The sequence below is a fragment of the Pseudorasbora parva genome, chromosome 8, assembly GCF_024679245.1.
Source record: "Pseudorasbora parva isolate DD20220531a chromosome 8, ASM2467924v1, whole genome shotgun sequence".
Lineage (NCBI taxonomy): Eukaryota > Metazoa > Chordata > Actinopteri > Cypriniformes > Gobionidae > Pseudorasbora > Pseudorasbora parva.
In genome coordinates, this window is record NC_090179.1 from 12938228 (window position 1) to 12956467 (window position 18240).

General features: G+C 39.6%; 1 protein-coding gene across 3 annotated transcripts in view; it reads left to right on the forward strand.

Moving 5' to 3' along the window:
* eif4h (eukaryotic translation initiation factor 4h) overlaps window positions 1-13977 on the forward strand; it is a 32423-nt gene extending 18446 nt beyond the window's left edge. The window contains exons 5-8 of one of the 3 annotated variants that reach the window (XM_067450134.1): window positions 2557-2646; window positions 4359-4502; window positions 11705-11820; window positions 12940-13977. In XM_067450134.1, coding sequence (XP_067306235.1) covers window positions 2557-2646; window positions 4359-4502; window positions 11705-11820; window positions 12940-12945 — 356 coding nt within the window. In that variant the 3' untranslated portion in view covers window positions 12946-13977. Of the gene's footprint in view, window positions 1-2556; window positions 2647-4358; window positions 4503-11704; window positions 11860-12939 lie in introns of those variants that run through there. The other 2 variants (XM_067450137.1, XM_067450136.1) reach the window with 2 other exon arrangements.
* Window positions 13978-18240: the final 4263 nt, after the last annotated feature.

The following is an 18240-nucleotide window of genomic DNA, read 5'->3' on the forward strand; positions in this document are numbered from 1 at the left end:
TATTCTAAATTTAAAGTTTATTTAAATTTATACTAATGGAGTGGGGAAAATGTTTTTGATATAAGTCCGATAATTGTAACCTACCTAATGTAAAACTAACAAATAAATAAAAATAAAAAATCTTTCTCTTGCTTTCGCTCTCTCGCCTTCTCTCTCTCTTGCCGCCCTGACTGAGCTGCCTCCCTAGGCGGCTGCCTAGTTCGCCTATAGGCACGCATTTTAATAATTTATTAATAATCTCTGCTGCCAAAAACATTCAGTCGATGATGCTGACTCATCTCCTCAGTAGTGGATGTGTCTGCATGCGTGTTTTAGGATTACATAATCTGAGAATATTTGTTTTCCACCTGCCTTGGTTCATTTTAAAAGTAGACATTTCAATCTTTCTATATATGGCTATATTTCTCAATTTTCTGAGTTTTGGTTTATTTTTATATGCTCAAGGTCACTGAGACCAAGACGACAGCCTTACTTTTCATTATTTTACAAAATCAAGTTTTGTTATTGTGAGTTTATAGAAATACAAGTTGACCATTTCAGTCTGTTTTACTCCTGTATGACCAGAATTAGTATTTAGCGCACATTTTTGTAGTTTAAAGTTGCTACTACTTGCATGTTTCAAGTAATTAGCCATATTAGAGGTCTATGAATGATGGCCACGTTTGGATTTCCTGCCGTTAACAATCCGTCCGTCACAGGCTGCGTGATTTCGCCACTTCCTGTGGAGTTTTTTTTTCTGCGAAATAAAGCTACACCGTCTAACTTTAGTTCATTCTTTTAAAACACTTAGTTCTTTCAAAAATGTGTGCTCATTAATGTATATTTACTTCTTTCAAGTAATAAAGTATTCTCGTAAGTTTATAATATGCCATTGAAAACACATACGGGTGAGGGGTTCGAATGCCGGTCGCCATGTTGCTCCTCCATCTTGAAAGTACATTAGCCAAAGAGGGACATACCCATAAATTCAAGCTTCGTCTTTCGCGTACCTCTAGTTCTCCCTCGCACCTCCGTCACATCAACTGATCTCTGCTCACGGAGAAAATGATATAGCCTACAATGTAAACTTTTCCTTATGCTAGAGATGTCGTACAATATAAAGAATAACGATAGCACTGATAAAAGTTACTTTACTAAGATTAGCTTGCATTCGTCTGGGAACCTGATAGCTGATGTTAGCAATGAAATGGTAAAAAAAAAAAAAAAAAACGAAAATGTAAACTGTTATTCATTTTACATAATGTCATAACCTACATGTTAACTGACAAATTAAATAACTGCAAATTATAATAGCTTTCTAAAGTAACCTCATCACTTGAAGGAACACTCATGGACAAGGTTGAACTGGAAGCCATGTTAATCTTGGACTAAATCGGCCACCGTAGGAGTTAAAACGAAATCAGAATTGAGAGGAACAGAAACTAATATTTAGTAATAGGCTTTCCTGTAGCTCAACCAGTAGAGCGTGGCGCTAGCAATGCCAAGGTCATGGGTTCGATTCCCAGGGAAAGCAAGAACTGACAATAATGTTAAATGTGTACCTTGAATGCAATGTAAGTCGCTTTGGATAAAAGCGTCTGCTAAATGCATACATGTAAATGTAAATATTCACTGGATGGTCATATACCTTTACACCGCTAGATGGGGGAAAATGTCACACAGTGGAGCTTTAACAACTTATAAAATGTTGGTCGACCGGGCTTCTTCTAGTCGACTAACTCAACTAGATTCAGTCGACTATTAGGGGGCAGCCCTAGTTATGATTCGCCTCGTAGCTGGTTGGCTTGGTTCATGGCTTATAACTCTTTAATATGATTTTTTTTTCAATCCCTATGGGAAACTTAAATGGAAGAAACCTGTGTTGCTGAGAAAGTGGCACTAATGCACTCTATGGCAGCAAAAATAACCACACTTCTTGGCGAATAATCAGAATAATGAAAATTGCAAGCAAACTGGAGTGAATACTTTTGCATGTCATGTACCTTACCGTAATTGTCTTACCGTAATCTAAGTCCTTACTCTGGTTATTGTAAAAATCACATTATTGGTGCACATGTAAAAGTAGTCATTCGGAATATAAATTGATCACGGTTGCAGAAAAGTGATTGTGACGTGTCAAAACCAAGGTTTCGACCTTACCACCAGTCCCTAATCAACGCTCAATAATAGCCTGTGTCTTCTGTCTCTTATTCTGAACTGTTCTGCTTTGTTTAATTGTATATTGCTGCAAAACTTCACTGCTCATACTACACAAACAGTGCATTTCTTTAGCTGGGCTTCTCAGTCATCGTTCATGTTTACACATTTCATCTTCAGATCTTTTTATACTTATGTTTGTTTCACCCCTCAATAGAAACGCTCTTTCCTTCCCCTCTAACAAACGGAGTGCTTTCCGATAGGCCGCACTTTTCCCTGTCCAGCCGGTGTCTTCCTGTGCGCAGTGTTGGCAGATGATCTGATTGGTTCAGTAGAAGCGTTATCTGGGTGGCCTCTCTTTCACCCTGATCTCGCCTTTGAATTGTTGCCCCTATTAAACAGCCCCCCTGTCCCTTTCAGGCCGTGGTGGCTCACGTGGGGCCAGAGGAGGGGGACGTGACCCCAGAGACGACTACGACCAGTCTGGAGGAGGTGCGACGAATGAAATGGGCAAGAATTCGAACCATTGGGTTTAAGCTTTAGTTTTTTTTTTTTGTATGTTTGTTTTGCTGCAAGAATCGGAGGACACGTCTGTGGGTGTACTTTTACCACAGATAATTCAGAGGTGTTCCTCCTTTTGTGAAAAGGAACAGAAAACACTCAATGAACGCCTATAAGCAAGGGACCATGAGGAAAATTAAGCCTTAGGTTTGTGACGTTTTAGGACCAGACAAAAAAAATGAATAGCCCTCTACGCAATCCTTGGCAATAGAATCGTTGGCTAGTAAAGAAAAAAAAAAAAAAGTTTACTCGCCAGGCCGATACTATTTTTTTCCACCGAATCAGCTTATCTTTGTAAAATGGCACAGCTTTTTGAATGTCTGAACGTACCCTCTTAACATCAGTCAATCAATCATCATATTATGATGTTATGATAATCAAGCACTATTTAATGATAGAACTTTAGAAATGAAAACTAAAACTTTGTAGCTGTATGAATGCCCATTTATTTTAACTGAACTTATGTGGTGCTGCTCAAGATATTGTTGGTCATTGTGTTTCAGTAACAAAAAAATACATTATTATTATTATTATTAAAAGATGATAATTCTACGCACTAAGGATTGATGAGCTGCTGGGTGCATGCATATCAATCCCGTTGTCAGTGTTCACCCGAACTGATTTGCTGAAATCAAATATGGTAATTGATTAGCGCCAGCCAATTTGGGCTTTTAGTTCTGTTTGCTACCGGAAAAAAACGGCATATCTTCTACTTTTTCTTAAAAGCTGAATAATTCCAAATGAACTCTTTAATTTGTCTTTTGTTTCATTTCCTGTCTCAAAATGTTATTTTGACAGGAAAATACAACAAAGAACGTGGTCTACATGTAGCGCGTTGATTCTGCGTGGTATGTAAGACACTCTTTCGCTCTCATTGTGCGTGTGAGACACGCAGCTAGCACTCTCAGCAAAGCGACAGAGAGTCGTGCACCTTCACACTAGAGTTTGGTACACCAAATACAGGTACGCTGCGCATCCACGGAGCTGAATACAAATGGTACAGAGCACTTGATGGAAAGCGAAACTCAAGCGCTCAGCGAGAGAAAATCTATCTATGCTAAACTTTATTCTTAGCCTCTAACACACACTGGCGTGTAAAATCTAAGCATTTATTAGCCAATGGCTAATGGTAGACATTATTTAGGCAGCCAGAGTGAAGATGTACACTCATTGTAGAGGGTTGAATAAGAAAATGCTGAAAAATAGACATTACTCTATTACAGAAAACATGATTCATTCTATTTTAAACTGGGGAGTAGTTAAAATTAACATAAAACTCATTGAAAACAACCCAGAATATTTCCAGACATGGATATAACCCCACCAGAGGACTTGCACTATTAGCAGGGTACTTGGTATTGTCTGTTTGTATTGTGTTTATGGCTTTTTTCATAAGTTTCAAGTTAATTTTTGAACATTGATCTCTCAGGGACTCCATCTCATTGCCATCAGTCATGTTGTCAGCGGAGTCTCCCTGCTGCTGTGCAGTCAAATGTCCTCCCTAATTGAAGTTGTCTAAAAATACTGATCTAGGATCGGGCTTCTCACAAGTCTTAACTTTTTGCCCAGAGCCTTTCCTGTATCAGTATTTTGGCACAACTTTGCAGTGGAATGGGAGAGCGAAGCAGCAGTTACTTACACACTTCTTTTTCCCCCCACAGGATTTAGAGATGATGACTTCATGGGTGGAAGGAGTCGAGGAGGAGGCGGTCGCCCTGCCGACAGAAGGGGGGGTGGAGGCATGGGACGCTTCAGAGAGGGACCTCCACGCGGAGGCTCAACAGACTTCAGAGAACCTTCTGACGGTGTCAAAGATTTATTCATTTTAAAAAGCCAGATACCTTTATGGGCCTGTTAACGCCTGGTATTAAGATGCATTTTGGTTGATCGGATCACAAGTGGACAAGGGAGACACATACCCATTTATACCGGTTTTAATCCATCTCTTTTTGACCACTTCTGTCCCGATTTCTCCAAGGGGAGGGTCTATGGCCTGGTAAATGTATTGGGTATTCAGATCTTTTGATCAAATGGATAAATTAAGCTTGTGAAATTTACATATGAACGGAAAAGTTCCATCAGCGAGATAGCATTAGCTTTCGTTTCTGCTCTGACGTCTGCCAGACCAGCGGACCGCTGTGTGTGTGTGCGCGTGTGTGTTTGAAATCAGGAATGTTGAGAGAACATTGTGGTTTTCCATTTTTCAAACCAAACTTGGGTCTTCAGTAGGGCTGTGCGATTAATCGAAATCGTAATAAAATCGCATGTGCGATTTCTAAATCGCTTCATAGCACGATTTATTCCGCTCCTGGCCCCAACCTCCCAGTATGTAGAGTAGAGTAGAGTAGCCTTTATTGTCATTGTACTGTGGCAGTACAACGAAATTTAGGGTGCTCCCACAAAGCCACCCTTGCACCACACAGACAAATAAAAACACATAATATACAGTATGCTATCCGAACCAATCAGAATGCAGCATGCCTAAATTGAGTGCGAGAACGGAACAGACCAGTCATAACACATCAACATATGAAATAAAAAATATATATTATAGGCTAATATTTAAACAAACCCTAATTAAGTAAGCTAGGTTTTCTTTAACCTTTGGCAGACGAAGTCGGCGCATTCTGATGGACATTGTCATTTAGCCAATGGCAGCGGATATAACTCACAATACAATAAACATTTTTAGCCAGATAATTGTGCAAGACATAACTATAAACGGTCTACTTTAATTTGTGTAGCCTACACTCACAAAGGACGTTGCATGCACTCACTCCAAACGCTGTCTTCATTTCAATAATTTATTTTGTTTCTAAATTCAGTTCATATTTCCAAAAAAAAAAAACTAAATTAAAATTAACGAAATCTAACGAAATTCAAAGCCAAAATAACGAAAAAGAAAAAAAACGTTGAGTTACCACCGTGCAAAAGCAAACATTTTGTTCTTCTAATTTTAATTAATATGTGGATAACAGGCCTATCCTTCCATAAAAAAGAATGTATATTACGGCGCTGGGAAACTTACCAATTTTGTTGACTTTAGTCTGGTGTTTTTTTTTTTTTTTTTTTTTTTTGGTTTTGATAACCCACATTAATCAGTGATGATCCAAAATGAGCGAGTGCCTGCGTTCATCACCCGCGGACAAGTCATCCAAAAATATTTTTTATGATATTCGGGTCGCAGTCGGTCGGGTCGTTTGAAATAAAGATGCCATTTAAACCTTTGTAATTTATATAGTAGCCTATTAGACACAATTTACTATGAAATCCATTGATAAGGAAGATCCTCTGCATTCCAGCATAAGTGCAGCGAGTGAGCGCACATTCAGCTGCTCATAGAGGCGAGAATTAAACCGGCTCAACCCAGGGACGGACGATTCAATATTAGTTCTACACAGCGCGACGAAAGCTAAAAATAAGTAGGCTAATCTTCTGTTTTAGGCCACCAATGGCACCTTATAGCCCTTTTAAGCCCTTTCCTGACGAGGGACAAAATGCCCGATTGGCAATATCCCACGTTGCAATGCTATTGTACCATTTTAATAGGCTACTTTTAAATGCATAGCTCAGTAATGTTAGATTTATGTATTTTCTGAGAGAGGGGTGGGATTAGAGCCCTGCACAAGCCTCATACAGGCCCTAGCCCGGCCCGTGTCCGACAGCTTATCAAAGTTCACGGCCCAAGTCCGACTGGAGCCCGTGTTTTTGTGTTTTTTTTAACATTGTTGCAGCCATTAAAATAGTTTTGTTTTTATTGTCAAAGTAGTTATATTTCGTTTTTTTTTTTTTATTGTTTCTTTGTTTTAATTTTTTTAAGTGACGGCCAGCAACCGACAGTGAGTTAACCGCATGTTTAATTAAAGGGGGGGTGAAACACTCAGTTTCAGTCAGTGTCATGTCAATCTTGAGTACCTATAGAGTAGCATTGCATCCTGCATATCTCCGAAAAGTCTTTATTTTTTTATATAAGAAAGATGCGCTGTTCCGAGTCTTTCCGAAAAAAGCCGAGCGGGTGGGGGCGTGTCGTGTGAGCGGAGCTAAATAATGACGTGTGCGCGCTGCTGCTATTGTGTTGAGTACGTCGAGTGCGTCGTAAAGCTGTCATCCCTAACAGCGGGGAAAAAACTTTATTCAAAATAAAAATATGGCTTTTAATCAGATACAGCCATACATCTATGATCCGGAATCAGACCCAGAGGCTGCAGTTGAACAGGAGCAGCAGCAAAAACGACTAGAGCAGGACGTCTCTATGTGGTACAAGTTATACACTAACTATATAATATGCTTAGCGACTTGTGTTATTTACATATTTATACTTGAATTATATCGTCGTATTTTTGTCTTTGAAGGTGTACATGTGGGAAGTGCAGTTGTGCACGTGTGTTTGTGTGTTTACGCGTGGTTTGTGTAGACAGTAAGCGGACTGGTTTTGCACGGCAGGTTAAGTTAGTGTTTACATAGATAGACACGGAATAGTAGCGCATTTGAATGAAGAAGCGTGCTTATTTAGTTCAACATATTTCCCCCCTCTTTGTGTATTGTTGAGTGCTTTTACAATACACAAACATAAAGTTACACATATAGTGGCCAGCTAAACAAATGTACACGCACTTCACATCGCATGCTCCATTGATCAATTTCTATATATAGTAATATATATAGTAACTATACGTGATCATGTTTGGGCTACTTGATGAGCATAGACACAGACATTTGAAGCAGTCTAACTCACCGCCCGCGGTTCTATCGTTGGGACTGCTCCATCCTTCAGCATTAGGCTATTGGAAAATCCGGCGTCGAGCTGGGCCTTGTTTATGAAACAGTCGGCACCGAAATGCAGCGAACAGACATAAACATTCGCGCAACTCAGTTGCTGATCCGGAAAAGCAAATTACATCCACTGTTGCCTTACCGCGGGGTTTTGGGGGAATCTGTGCAGGACTGTCTTGGTCTGGCAACCAAAAACGCACTTTTTGATGTCATTGTTAATTGTGCACATTACCTGTGCAGCGCAGCCTACGAGCGCTTTGATGGGCATAGCCTGTTGCTTTCGCTCTCTCTCTCTCCCTCTCTCTCTCTCTCTCTCTCTCTCTCTCTCTCTCTCCCTCGCTCTCTCTCACGCGCTTCCGGTAGAATTGTCCGTAAGGCCCATACAAGGAAATTCCGCCCCCATTAACGTCAAAGGGGACGCATGATCGCAAAAAACTTGCCGAAACTTATGACTAACCGGAAGTAGTATTTTTGACAAAGAAATACTCCCATCAAACGTCCACCTTAACTTTTGAAACGTTGTCCATGTTTAGTATGGGATTCCAAGTCTTTAACAGTGTAAAAAGATCAGTATGCATGAAACAGCATTTCACCCCCCCTTTAATTTAGCCTTTAAAATAAACTCTTGACTTGTCTTGTCTATGATAAAATCCATAGATATAAAACACTTCAAGCATCACAATGTTAGTAAAAAGCATTTTTGACAACGCTTGCAAACGAAACAAGCTAGACAAATAAAAATAAAAATCTCCTCATTTAACGGAGTTCACATCAATGAAAGCTAAACTTTCATGATGCATTTTATTTAGCAGCTCATTTCAAATTCAAAGACCGCAATGTGAGAGAGAGAGAGACCTAAGCACCACTAAGATCATTCTCATTAATAAATATATTTAATTTATTTATTTAGGCCATTTGTCTGTTCTAGAGACGTGTTAACTTTTCGATAAAGCTCTAATTTGTTTCCTTTGGAAATATGTTTCAAATTCACACAATGCATTTATAACTGTAAAGTATGTTTGTTTGTGTCAAAATCTAGCCTAGAAATCTAGACGCACCCTAGCGGCAGCAAATTTAATTTGCCTGCAAGTGTGGTCTAGCAACTCTCAATTCCTATCTGAGCTGCATTCCTCAGAATCTGGACGGCCCAATCACATCGTGTAGGTAGGCTATAGAGTCGGCGGGCGGGGCCATAATGACGACAGCAGAGTTGCGTTTGCGTGCTTCTAGTAACAGTCTTCTAGTAAACATAGAAACTGGTGAACGGCGGCGGTCTTTCGAATCAGCTCTGCCCGCGCCTCCGGAAGACTTGGAGTTAAGCTTTCCTCTGAGAAAAGAACAAAGAGCGGCACTGAAGTCATTCTTAAAAAGGGAAGATGTGTTCGGAGTTTAGCCGACCGGATACGGCGAATGTTTAATCAGTCAGCGAGCTCCCCTTCACCGTCGTTGCTCATTGCTCCGGTTGGTGTACCGCTATCCTATCGTGTGCAGAGGGAGTTTGAAAGACAACCGTTTATCCCGCCCCTCGGATTGAGCCCTGTCTATGGTGAGTTTCCAGACCCAACATCTTGATGTGGGTCTGGCTTGTCAGGCTAGTCAAAATCGTGATTAAAATCGAAATTGGGAAAAAAATAATAAAATCGTGATTTTTTTTTTTGTCCGGATCGCACAGCCCTAGTCTCCAGTTGACAAAGTTTAAATCCTGCCTGGCTAGTGCGCTTCCCATAATGTTTACACAGTAGTCGTTTTTTTGTGGCTGCGAACACATTCGACCACTTTTGTCTACAGTACAAAGCAATCCAGTCAATTGTGTTTTCGGCTACCTCTGAAAATGGTCATGCTCAAAATGTTTTAGACCCCATTTACACCTGTATAGCTTCATCCAATTGTGAGCTGATTAACCAAAACGCATCTTAATACCAGGTATAAACAAGGGCCTATATGTGCTTTAGTAAACATGAAATGTATGGACCCAATTTACTCTTAAAGGGACAGTTCACCCAAAAATAAGTTACCCCATGATTTACTCACTCTTAAGCCATCCTATGTGTATTTGCCATTCTACTTTAAGACCAATACAATCAGAGTTGCAGGTGCTGGTCATATAATTAGAATATCATCAAAAAGTTGATTTATGTCATTAATTCCATTAAGAAAGTGAAACTTGTATATTATAACTTGTATTATAACTGAAAACTAAGGTAAATCCCAAACTCAGTATCTCAGAATATTAATACATTACTTAAAGGGGGGGTGAAACACTCAGTTTCAGTCAGTGTCATGTCAATCTTGAGTACCTATAGAGTAGCATTGCATCCTGCATATCTCCGAAAAGTCTTTATTTTTTTTATAATTATATAAGAAAGATGCGCTGTTCCGAGTCTTTCCGAAAAAAGCCGAGCGGGTGGGGGCGTGTCGTGTGAGCGGAGCTGAATAATGACGTGTGCGCGCTGCTGCTATTGTGTTGAGTCGAGTGCGTCGTAAAGCTGTGTCATCCCTAACAGCGGGAAAAAAACTTTATTCAAACTAAAAATATGGCTTTTAATCAGATACAGCCATACATCTATGATCCGGAATCAGACCCAGAGGCTGCAGTTGAACAGGAGCAGCAGCAAAAACGACTAGAGCAGGACGTCTCTATGTGGTACAAGTTATACACTAACTATATAATATGCTTAGCGGCTTGTGTTATTTACATATTTATACTTGAATTATATCGTTGTATTTTTGTCTTTGAAGGTGTACATGTGGGAAGTGCAGTTGTGCACGTGTGTGTGTGTGTGTTTACGCGTGGTTTGTGTAGACGTTAGTAAGCGGACTGGTTTTGCACGGCAGGTTAAGTTAGTGTTTACATAGAAAGACACGGAATAGTAGCGCATTTGAATGAAGAAGCGTGCTTATTTAGTTCAACATATTTCCCCCCTCTTTGTGTATTGTTGTTTGGAGTGCTTTTACAATACACAAACATAAAGTTACACATATAGTGGCCAGCTAAACAAATGTACACGCACTACACATCGCATGCTCCATTGATCAATTAACTATACGTGATCATGTTTGGGCTACTTGATGAGCATAGACAAAGACACAGACATTTGAAGCAGTCTCACTCACCGCCTGCGGTACTAACGTTGGGACCTTTATCGTTGGGACTGCTCCATCCTTCAGCATTAGGCGATTGGAAAATCCGGCGTCGAGCTGGGCCTTGTTTATGAAACAGTCGGCACCGAAATGCAGTGAACAGATATAAACATTCGCGCAACTCAGTTGCTGATCCGGAAAAGCAAATTCCATCCACTGTTGCCTTAACGCGGGGTTTTGGGGGAATCTGTGCAGGACTGTCTTGGTCTGGCAACCAAAAACGCACTTTTTTGGTGACATTGTTATGTGCACATCACCTGTTTAGCATCTTACAAGCCAGCGCTTTGATGGGCGTAGCCTGTTGCTTTCGCTCTCTCTCTCTCTCTCTCCCTCTCTCTCTCTCCCTCGCTCTCTCTCACGCTCTTCCGGTAGAATTGTCCGTAAGGCCCATACAAGGAAATTCCGCCCCCATTAACGTTAAAGGGGACGCATGATCTCAAAAAACTTGCCGAAACTTATGACTAACCGGAAGTAGTATTTTTGACAAAGAAATACTCCCATCAAACGTCCACCTTAACTTTTGAAACTTTGTCGATGTTTAGTATGGGATTCCAAGTCTTTAACAGTGTAAAAAGATCAGTATGCATGAAACAGCATTTCACCCCCCCTTTAAAGTAATCCACTCTGCTCCAGAAGACCTTTATTATTTCCCAGAGCGAAGACATGCATTTGTGTAAGGAAAATATCCATATTTAACAGGTTATAGTAAAATATATAGCTTTTACCAGACTGCCTTCCGTGTTCAACTTACGAAAAATGTTTAATGCCTCTTGCAGTTCAAAATGCTTGCGCTACGTCATATGCTGCGTCTGGTCTGGCTTTCTCAAGCCAACTTCAAAGTTTGTCATCAAACTTTACACATCTAGTTCATATTAGCCATCGTTTTGGTCTGGAACGCCTACTTTTCATGATCAAGTCAATTCCCACTGAGTAAAATAAAGTTCTGCTCAACTTTTTGCCTTTAATATTCTGCTTTGCTTAAATATTTCTGCACAAGTAAAATATGTTGCAGAGACCACATATTTTGACACTACATATTTTATCACAACGGCATCTAATATCTTAATTTTGTTGATTTTTTTTTTTTCCACAGAGGAAAGAGCACAGAGACCGAAGCTACAGCTGAAGCCGCGTACAGTGGCAGGTCCCCTTAACCAAGTGGCCAACCCCAACTCGGCCATCTTTGGGGGTGCCAAACCCAGGGAGGAGGTAATTCCCAAAGACAAACACTAAGAGACTGCAGCCTCCCTCACCGCTCCAGAAGGAAAGAAGGGAGGGAGAGAAAAAAAGGGGAGGGATATACGGGGAGGGCGAGGTACAGGGACGGCGACGACGACAAAAAAAAACGTGTCATGCCAATGGGAATGCGATAAGGCCTCCAACATGTTAGAGATGACCGGAGTCCCTACTTGTGAATTCAGAACGCGCGACTATATTTATTCAACGGGAAAAAATACACAAGACCACGCCCACATCAATCGACTGTCATGACACCTGCGCACACCAACGAGCAGCTCGTGAATGCATGGCAAAACTGTTTAACAATGGTTTTATGTCCACCTTTGCTTCCCTGTAATTAGTGCCTGCTCTGTACTGTAGTTTTCGTCGGGGGGAAAGTTCTTTCACATCCTTGGTGAGATCCGAAAGGTTTTTTTTTCAAATGGAATGGAAACTGATTTTAAATGTTTTTTGGCTTGTTTTATAGACATAGACTAAACTACACACTGAGCCCTTTTATCGTGCGAAACACGATGCTTGGTTTGTGCGCTTTTTATTGCGGGGCAGCTAGCTAACGTTTCCACAGTTGACATTCAATTCATATTAGTGTTCGCGAAAAGCAGTATTAGGTTTATGGGATTGAACTACCATAGTTTTGCATTTTGTTCGTTGGATTTTCGATGGACTGCACTTTCTTTTGTTGTTGATGTTGATGTTTTTGATGTGATTTCAAAAAACGGCTCGAGCTCCTTCACGGTTTCAGACGACTTTCCCAATCGAACACGTACGCGAACCTTTGAACGCACTGGATTGTACATGTGGTGCTTGTCCTCTCCCTAGTCCTTAAGGTGTCTGTAAATCGGTGTGTTAAAGCACAACGTAGTCCAGTTGTACAGTCGCTGTTGGGTTTCGGAGCCGTGCATCTTGCGACGTTAACCGGTAGATCCACACAAGTTCAACCCACCGTGCTCTTCCTGTTAGCTTTGAGTTGATTCTAATATTGCTTTGTCAAAATGTTCATGTGCAAATGTCAACTTTTCACCACCTCCTACATTGGACCCTGTGTAACCACTCTGTTCTTGTTTTGTTTTATGTTTCCGTTCTCTTAAGAATTAATATCTGTGTCAGTGTGGCTGCATTATTCCGGAAGGCTATACTGGATTCTACTGGCTTTGATCACCATAAAATCTTTCAAAGACTTCTCCCAGTGACGCGCAGGCAGGGGCACGAGGTGCTGGTCTCCTCTCGAATCCAAACGAGCCCTCATCCGATTGGCTTAAAAAGCATGTGGAGGTGGGGGCTCTAGAAAGGGGGCGGGGCCATATTCTTAACTCCGCCTCTGCCTGTCCTCGCTGACTCCTCCCACACGCCTCAAAGAACCCATACTTGGAGGACAACATCTCCAGGTTGATTTTCCATTGTGTTTAAGGACTTCAAAATATCTCTCTCCCTTTCCAAAGTATCTTTGTGTTTCGAATTTGTAGTCACGCGGATGTAATTGCTGCCGTGTGCTTTTTATATTTTGCTCTTTAAATTTCTTTACTGTATTTGAAAATTAAAACGTTGAGCTTGATTCTTAATTAAACCATTTCACAGTGAAGAGCTTTTTTGAATTTGTTTGAATTCTTGCGTTGTCTTTACGAAAGATTTTCCGAACCTGACCAAATCTGGCTCATCCAGAGCTTTCAGGAACAATGTGCCACATATATATATTTCATTCATTTAGAAGAGCAACATGCATGCATGATAAGGTTTGGTTGGTGACACATGGGTCTACAGTCTACAGCGACATCCACAGCTTGACGGCAATGTATTTCTTTCCAGGAAAACAAAAAAAAAGTAGAAACTATGATCCATAACGCCATCAGTACTGCCTTTCATATGAAGCGTATTGAACAAAAATGAACTGCTCGCACATTTCCAGACTCACCGGTGGTGACGCCGGCCGCTGTACTTTCATCTCCTAGTGGATCGAGTGTAGAGTCCTCATGGGAAATCCATGTCGCAACCCTTCTCTTAGCATTTTACTGGATTATGAGGAAGTTCAAAATTGTTTTCTTACTGTACTATAGAGGTCGGCTGTTTTTATTCTTTTGTTTTTCTTTTCATTTTCCTACACTGTTTATGGCAATAAATTGTATCATCTTACAGTGTTCGAGATGAATGTGTTGACATAGGATAATGGGATGAATTTATTCTGTGTCTTGTGAAGCTATGATGTTTCAGTCATTAAAAAAAAAAAAGGAAGAAAATGTTATTTTACCAAAATTCAACATGGCAGTTGGTTTATCACAGCAGCTTCAAGTTTTGGGACACAGTCTTATCTTCGTCGGGTCAACAATGGTCTATTCACTGAGTCAAACACAGGAAGTCTTTATTTTCAACATAGGAGACACGTGATGAGTGATTGTTTTGCATATGTAAAGAATAAAAGATTTGAAGAGGAGACTTTGGGCTGGGGTGTCAAATGTTCTAAGTACAAAGGAAACAATGATCTTTATTGGGTGATCTTTCTTGAGAAAATATGTTTAAAAGTACTCTGTTGACAAAAACACCATACAAATTTTGGAAAGTTGTGTGATTTGAGAACAACGTAACATAATAGCATGGCTGATAACGTTACAATCCAAGATGGCGTCTGCCCTGAATCAAATAGTCTTGGAATAAAACTTAAATTCTACATAGCAAATTCAAACCAAATGTGTAAATATTTCTTTGAATTTTCAGGTTTCAATGAGATTAGATTTTTGCCATGATAGTTTAAAAGTATTTAACATTATGAAAATGTAAATTCTGCAAAATGCAATTAAAAAAAATTCCCAGTTCAATTTGAGGTTGTTTTGCAAAATTCGTTGTTGGATATGCTTTTCTTTACCCGTGCAGATGAATTTACAACATTATAAGCCCTTGAGAAAATACACACGCTTTGTTTGAAAGAAATCAAATATAATGTGCACTTAAATTACGTTAAAATGTATTGATTTTAACCGGAAGCCTACTCATCAACCCATAGACGAACTCCCCACGCAAAAAAAAACTTTTTTTTTTTTTTTTTTTTTGCGTGGGTAGTTCTCGTCTATTGGTGAGTTGATGAGTCTCATGTAGGCTTCAGGTTAAAATGAATACATTTTGACGTAATTTGGGTGCACATTATATTTGATTTCAGTAGAGGTCGCTGCCTTTTAACGTCACCCAATTTGGGCTACAATTTATCTCAATTAAATGGCTCAGATTGCAGAAAATGAACAATCTCTACAATTAGTTTGGTGTTGTATTTTAGTAGTAATTTCTATGAAAGCATAGCCAATTTAGTCAAATTTATTGCCAAAACTTACTGTGCTTTTATCTAACCTTCTTGAAAATGATATTAAGGCATTTTACATGGAGCCAATTGGATGGGTAGAATGTTTAAAACTAAAATGATATTAAAGTTTATGGCGTATGGTGTTCCCGGTGTAAATAAATGTCCAGGTCCGGATCGCTGCTGCAGAGGTGTGGTCATGTGATGCGTGTTATTTTTCTCAGCGCTGGCCAGGATGGACCAATCACAGTCATTTCCGCGTAACCTTAAGAGGTAAGTAACGTGTCCAACCATAGACATCATATAGGTAGACGCCCTATTGGCTGCTGGGCGCCGAGATTTGCGGCGGCCATTTTGAACCGGTCGTACTCCTAGTTTCGTTGCATAGCAGCAGTTAAGATGCCAGAGCACCGTGCAGCATTTTCCTGTTCTAATCGGCGAGCCATCGCAGGTAGGGTTTGCGGGATTACTTTTCACAAGTAAGATTTAACTTTGCCATCGTACTATTGGTTGTATTTTGTCCTTAAATCCAGATAATTGAGAAGGAGCAAGGATCTTTGATAGTACTGTACTGAAACCGTAGCTAGCTAATGTTAGCTAAGCTATGTATCTCCCTCAACTCAAGTGTTTTCCACATAACTTAAGTTATTCAGATAAAAAAAGATGTTAGAAAGCACTTGTTGGATGCACGAAACTTACTTTTAGCGTTTGGTAACATTATGTGCCTATTAGTACCAACACAATCCAATCTGAAGTTAATACATGCATTGCTGACCGGGCATAATAACTGTCGTTGTGTTGCAGATGAAGGCGAACAGAACAATCCCAATCACAAAGGCTGATGCCGGAACTTTATCAGAATATTATATATGAGTGTGTGTGTGTGTGTGTGTGTGTGTGTGTGTGTGTGTGTCAAATCATTATAAATTGTTTCAACTTATTAAAATATCTTATTTTACTTCAACTCTCTGTTTCTGCTTCTTTATCATATATATATTGTGTGGTTTTATAAATCCCCGTATATCCTATCACATATTTTGATTTTGGACATCTGGACACTTTATATCTTATATCAGAATATTATGTAACTGTTAAGCCCACTATAGCCCTATTCGGTTGTTTCTCATGTGGACGTCTGTAAAATACATTTGCATGCCACTTCAGTGATAAAACTAGTCTATTCGGATGGCGATATATTCCCGGTGGAGGAGCGAGTGAAACTCCGCACCTGGGAAACACTGCTCACGTGGTAATTCAAATGATTGTCTGCTGTAAAAATGTCATATGCTTGGAATAAAAAGAATTTAAAAAATCATATTTAACAATAAGACATTATTATTTTATTTAAAAGTCTTGTTTAAAAAAAAAAAGTAATTTTAAAAATGAGCGGAAATAACGGCTCATTTCAAATGTTTAAGTGTTTTTTTTCTCTTTCTCTTTTAAGTGGTGATGAAAGATTATTCTTGTAAATACTTTCCAGCATTTTAGTAATAAAAGTGTAGGCTTTAGATCTTAAAAATGCATCCGAAAAATACCTTACGACCCCACGAGAAACAATTACCATCCGAATATGGCTTAAGAATATTAAAATACGCTGAACCATGTGTCCTGTATCATAGCTACATTAATGACCTTTGCAGCAAAAAAAAACCGCGTTAAAATCGGTTAGGTATTCAGTGAGATGTGATTAATTAAATGCGCTGACAGCTCACTGCGCCTGGCAAACAAGTTACACACAGTGGAGCTGGCGACCGGTTCAAGATGGCGGCTCCACGGCTCGACCGTGCCAATAGGCAGTAGCGCTCGATAGGGCGTCTATCTATATGATGTCTATGTGTCCAACTGTTGGCCAGGTATCAATTCGTTATATATTCAATACGTTATTTTAATATTCGAAAAAAGAAAAAAAATCGGTCTTTAAACCGTCAGGTGACTCCCTAGAGATATGGAGGATGATGAAATGTGCGAGGAGGTAAATGTTCATTTTAAACTTTAAAATTGAATACTTTTAAAATACGTATTTCCTTTTAACTGTTTATTCATTTTTGAATGTAGCTCGGTATTTATTTTTCCTTGGCGCAACATTTGTTTTATGTATTTAACTAATTGTTTCCTTGCACCTTTGCATTCATTTTCACACACATTTTGTGGATTTATTGATTTATTGTTTTTGCAGGTTTCGTCCTCCATATAGAGAAAATCTCATAGATAAAATAAAATTAAAATATTTTTTTTTTTTATTACAAAACAACAAAATCATTCATTTAATTTCAAAATGGGTGCGTCAAACGACGCGCGCGTTCCCGTGTTTTGAAAGTAGACGTGCTCGTGTTACAGTGACGAGACCATAGACGTAATATACGTAGACGCCCCATAGACTTACGCTGCCTATTGGAGCGGACGTATCAGCGCTGCGCCATCTTGGATGGGTCTCCAATGCGCCGCCCCCGCATTTATTTCTACTGAGGAAGATGTATTCTCAACTAAAATGATCATAACTCCCCGAGTTTTTACCGGATTTTCACACGGTTTGGTTTGTTACAAACTGCAGAGACTTATTTATGATACAGGACGCTGTCACACATTGAAAAATTCTGCTTTCATGTAGAAAGACTTTGTATTACGAGCTTTAACTAAGACATATGGTAGACTATGACATATTGATAAATGTATAAATGAATGATTTTTATATTTCAATAAAGAAAACAGTTTGATTGTTCATTTGAATTTATTTCTCTCACACACTCACACAGGCATATTGATAAATTTATGAATTTTATATTTTAATAAAGAAACAAGTTTGATTTTTCACTTATTTCTCTCTCACACACACACACACTCACTCACTCACCTTCTGTAACACATACAAGCTCCCATATATACTGTACCAGCTCAGAATTATTTTTTTAAAGGCCTAAAGTAAACGTTATAATTCCAGGTCATTCCAGCATCTTACATTACCCTGTCAGGCTTGCAACTGGGACTGGGGAGCTAAAATCCTTTAAAAAGAACTGTTTTGCACAGCTTCTTGCGTATGCTTGCACTCTGTAACTCCAGGGTAGTTAATTTTGCGGTGTTGCAGCCTTACTTTGTGAAATAGGCCTACAGAC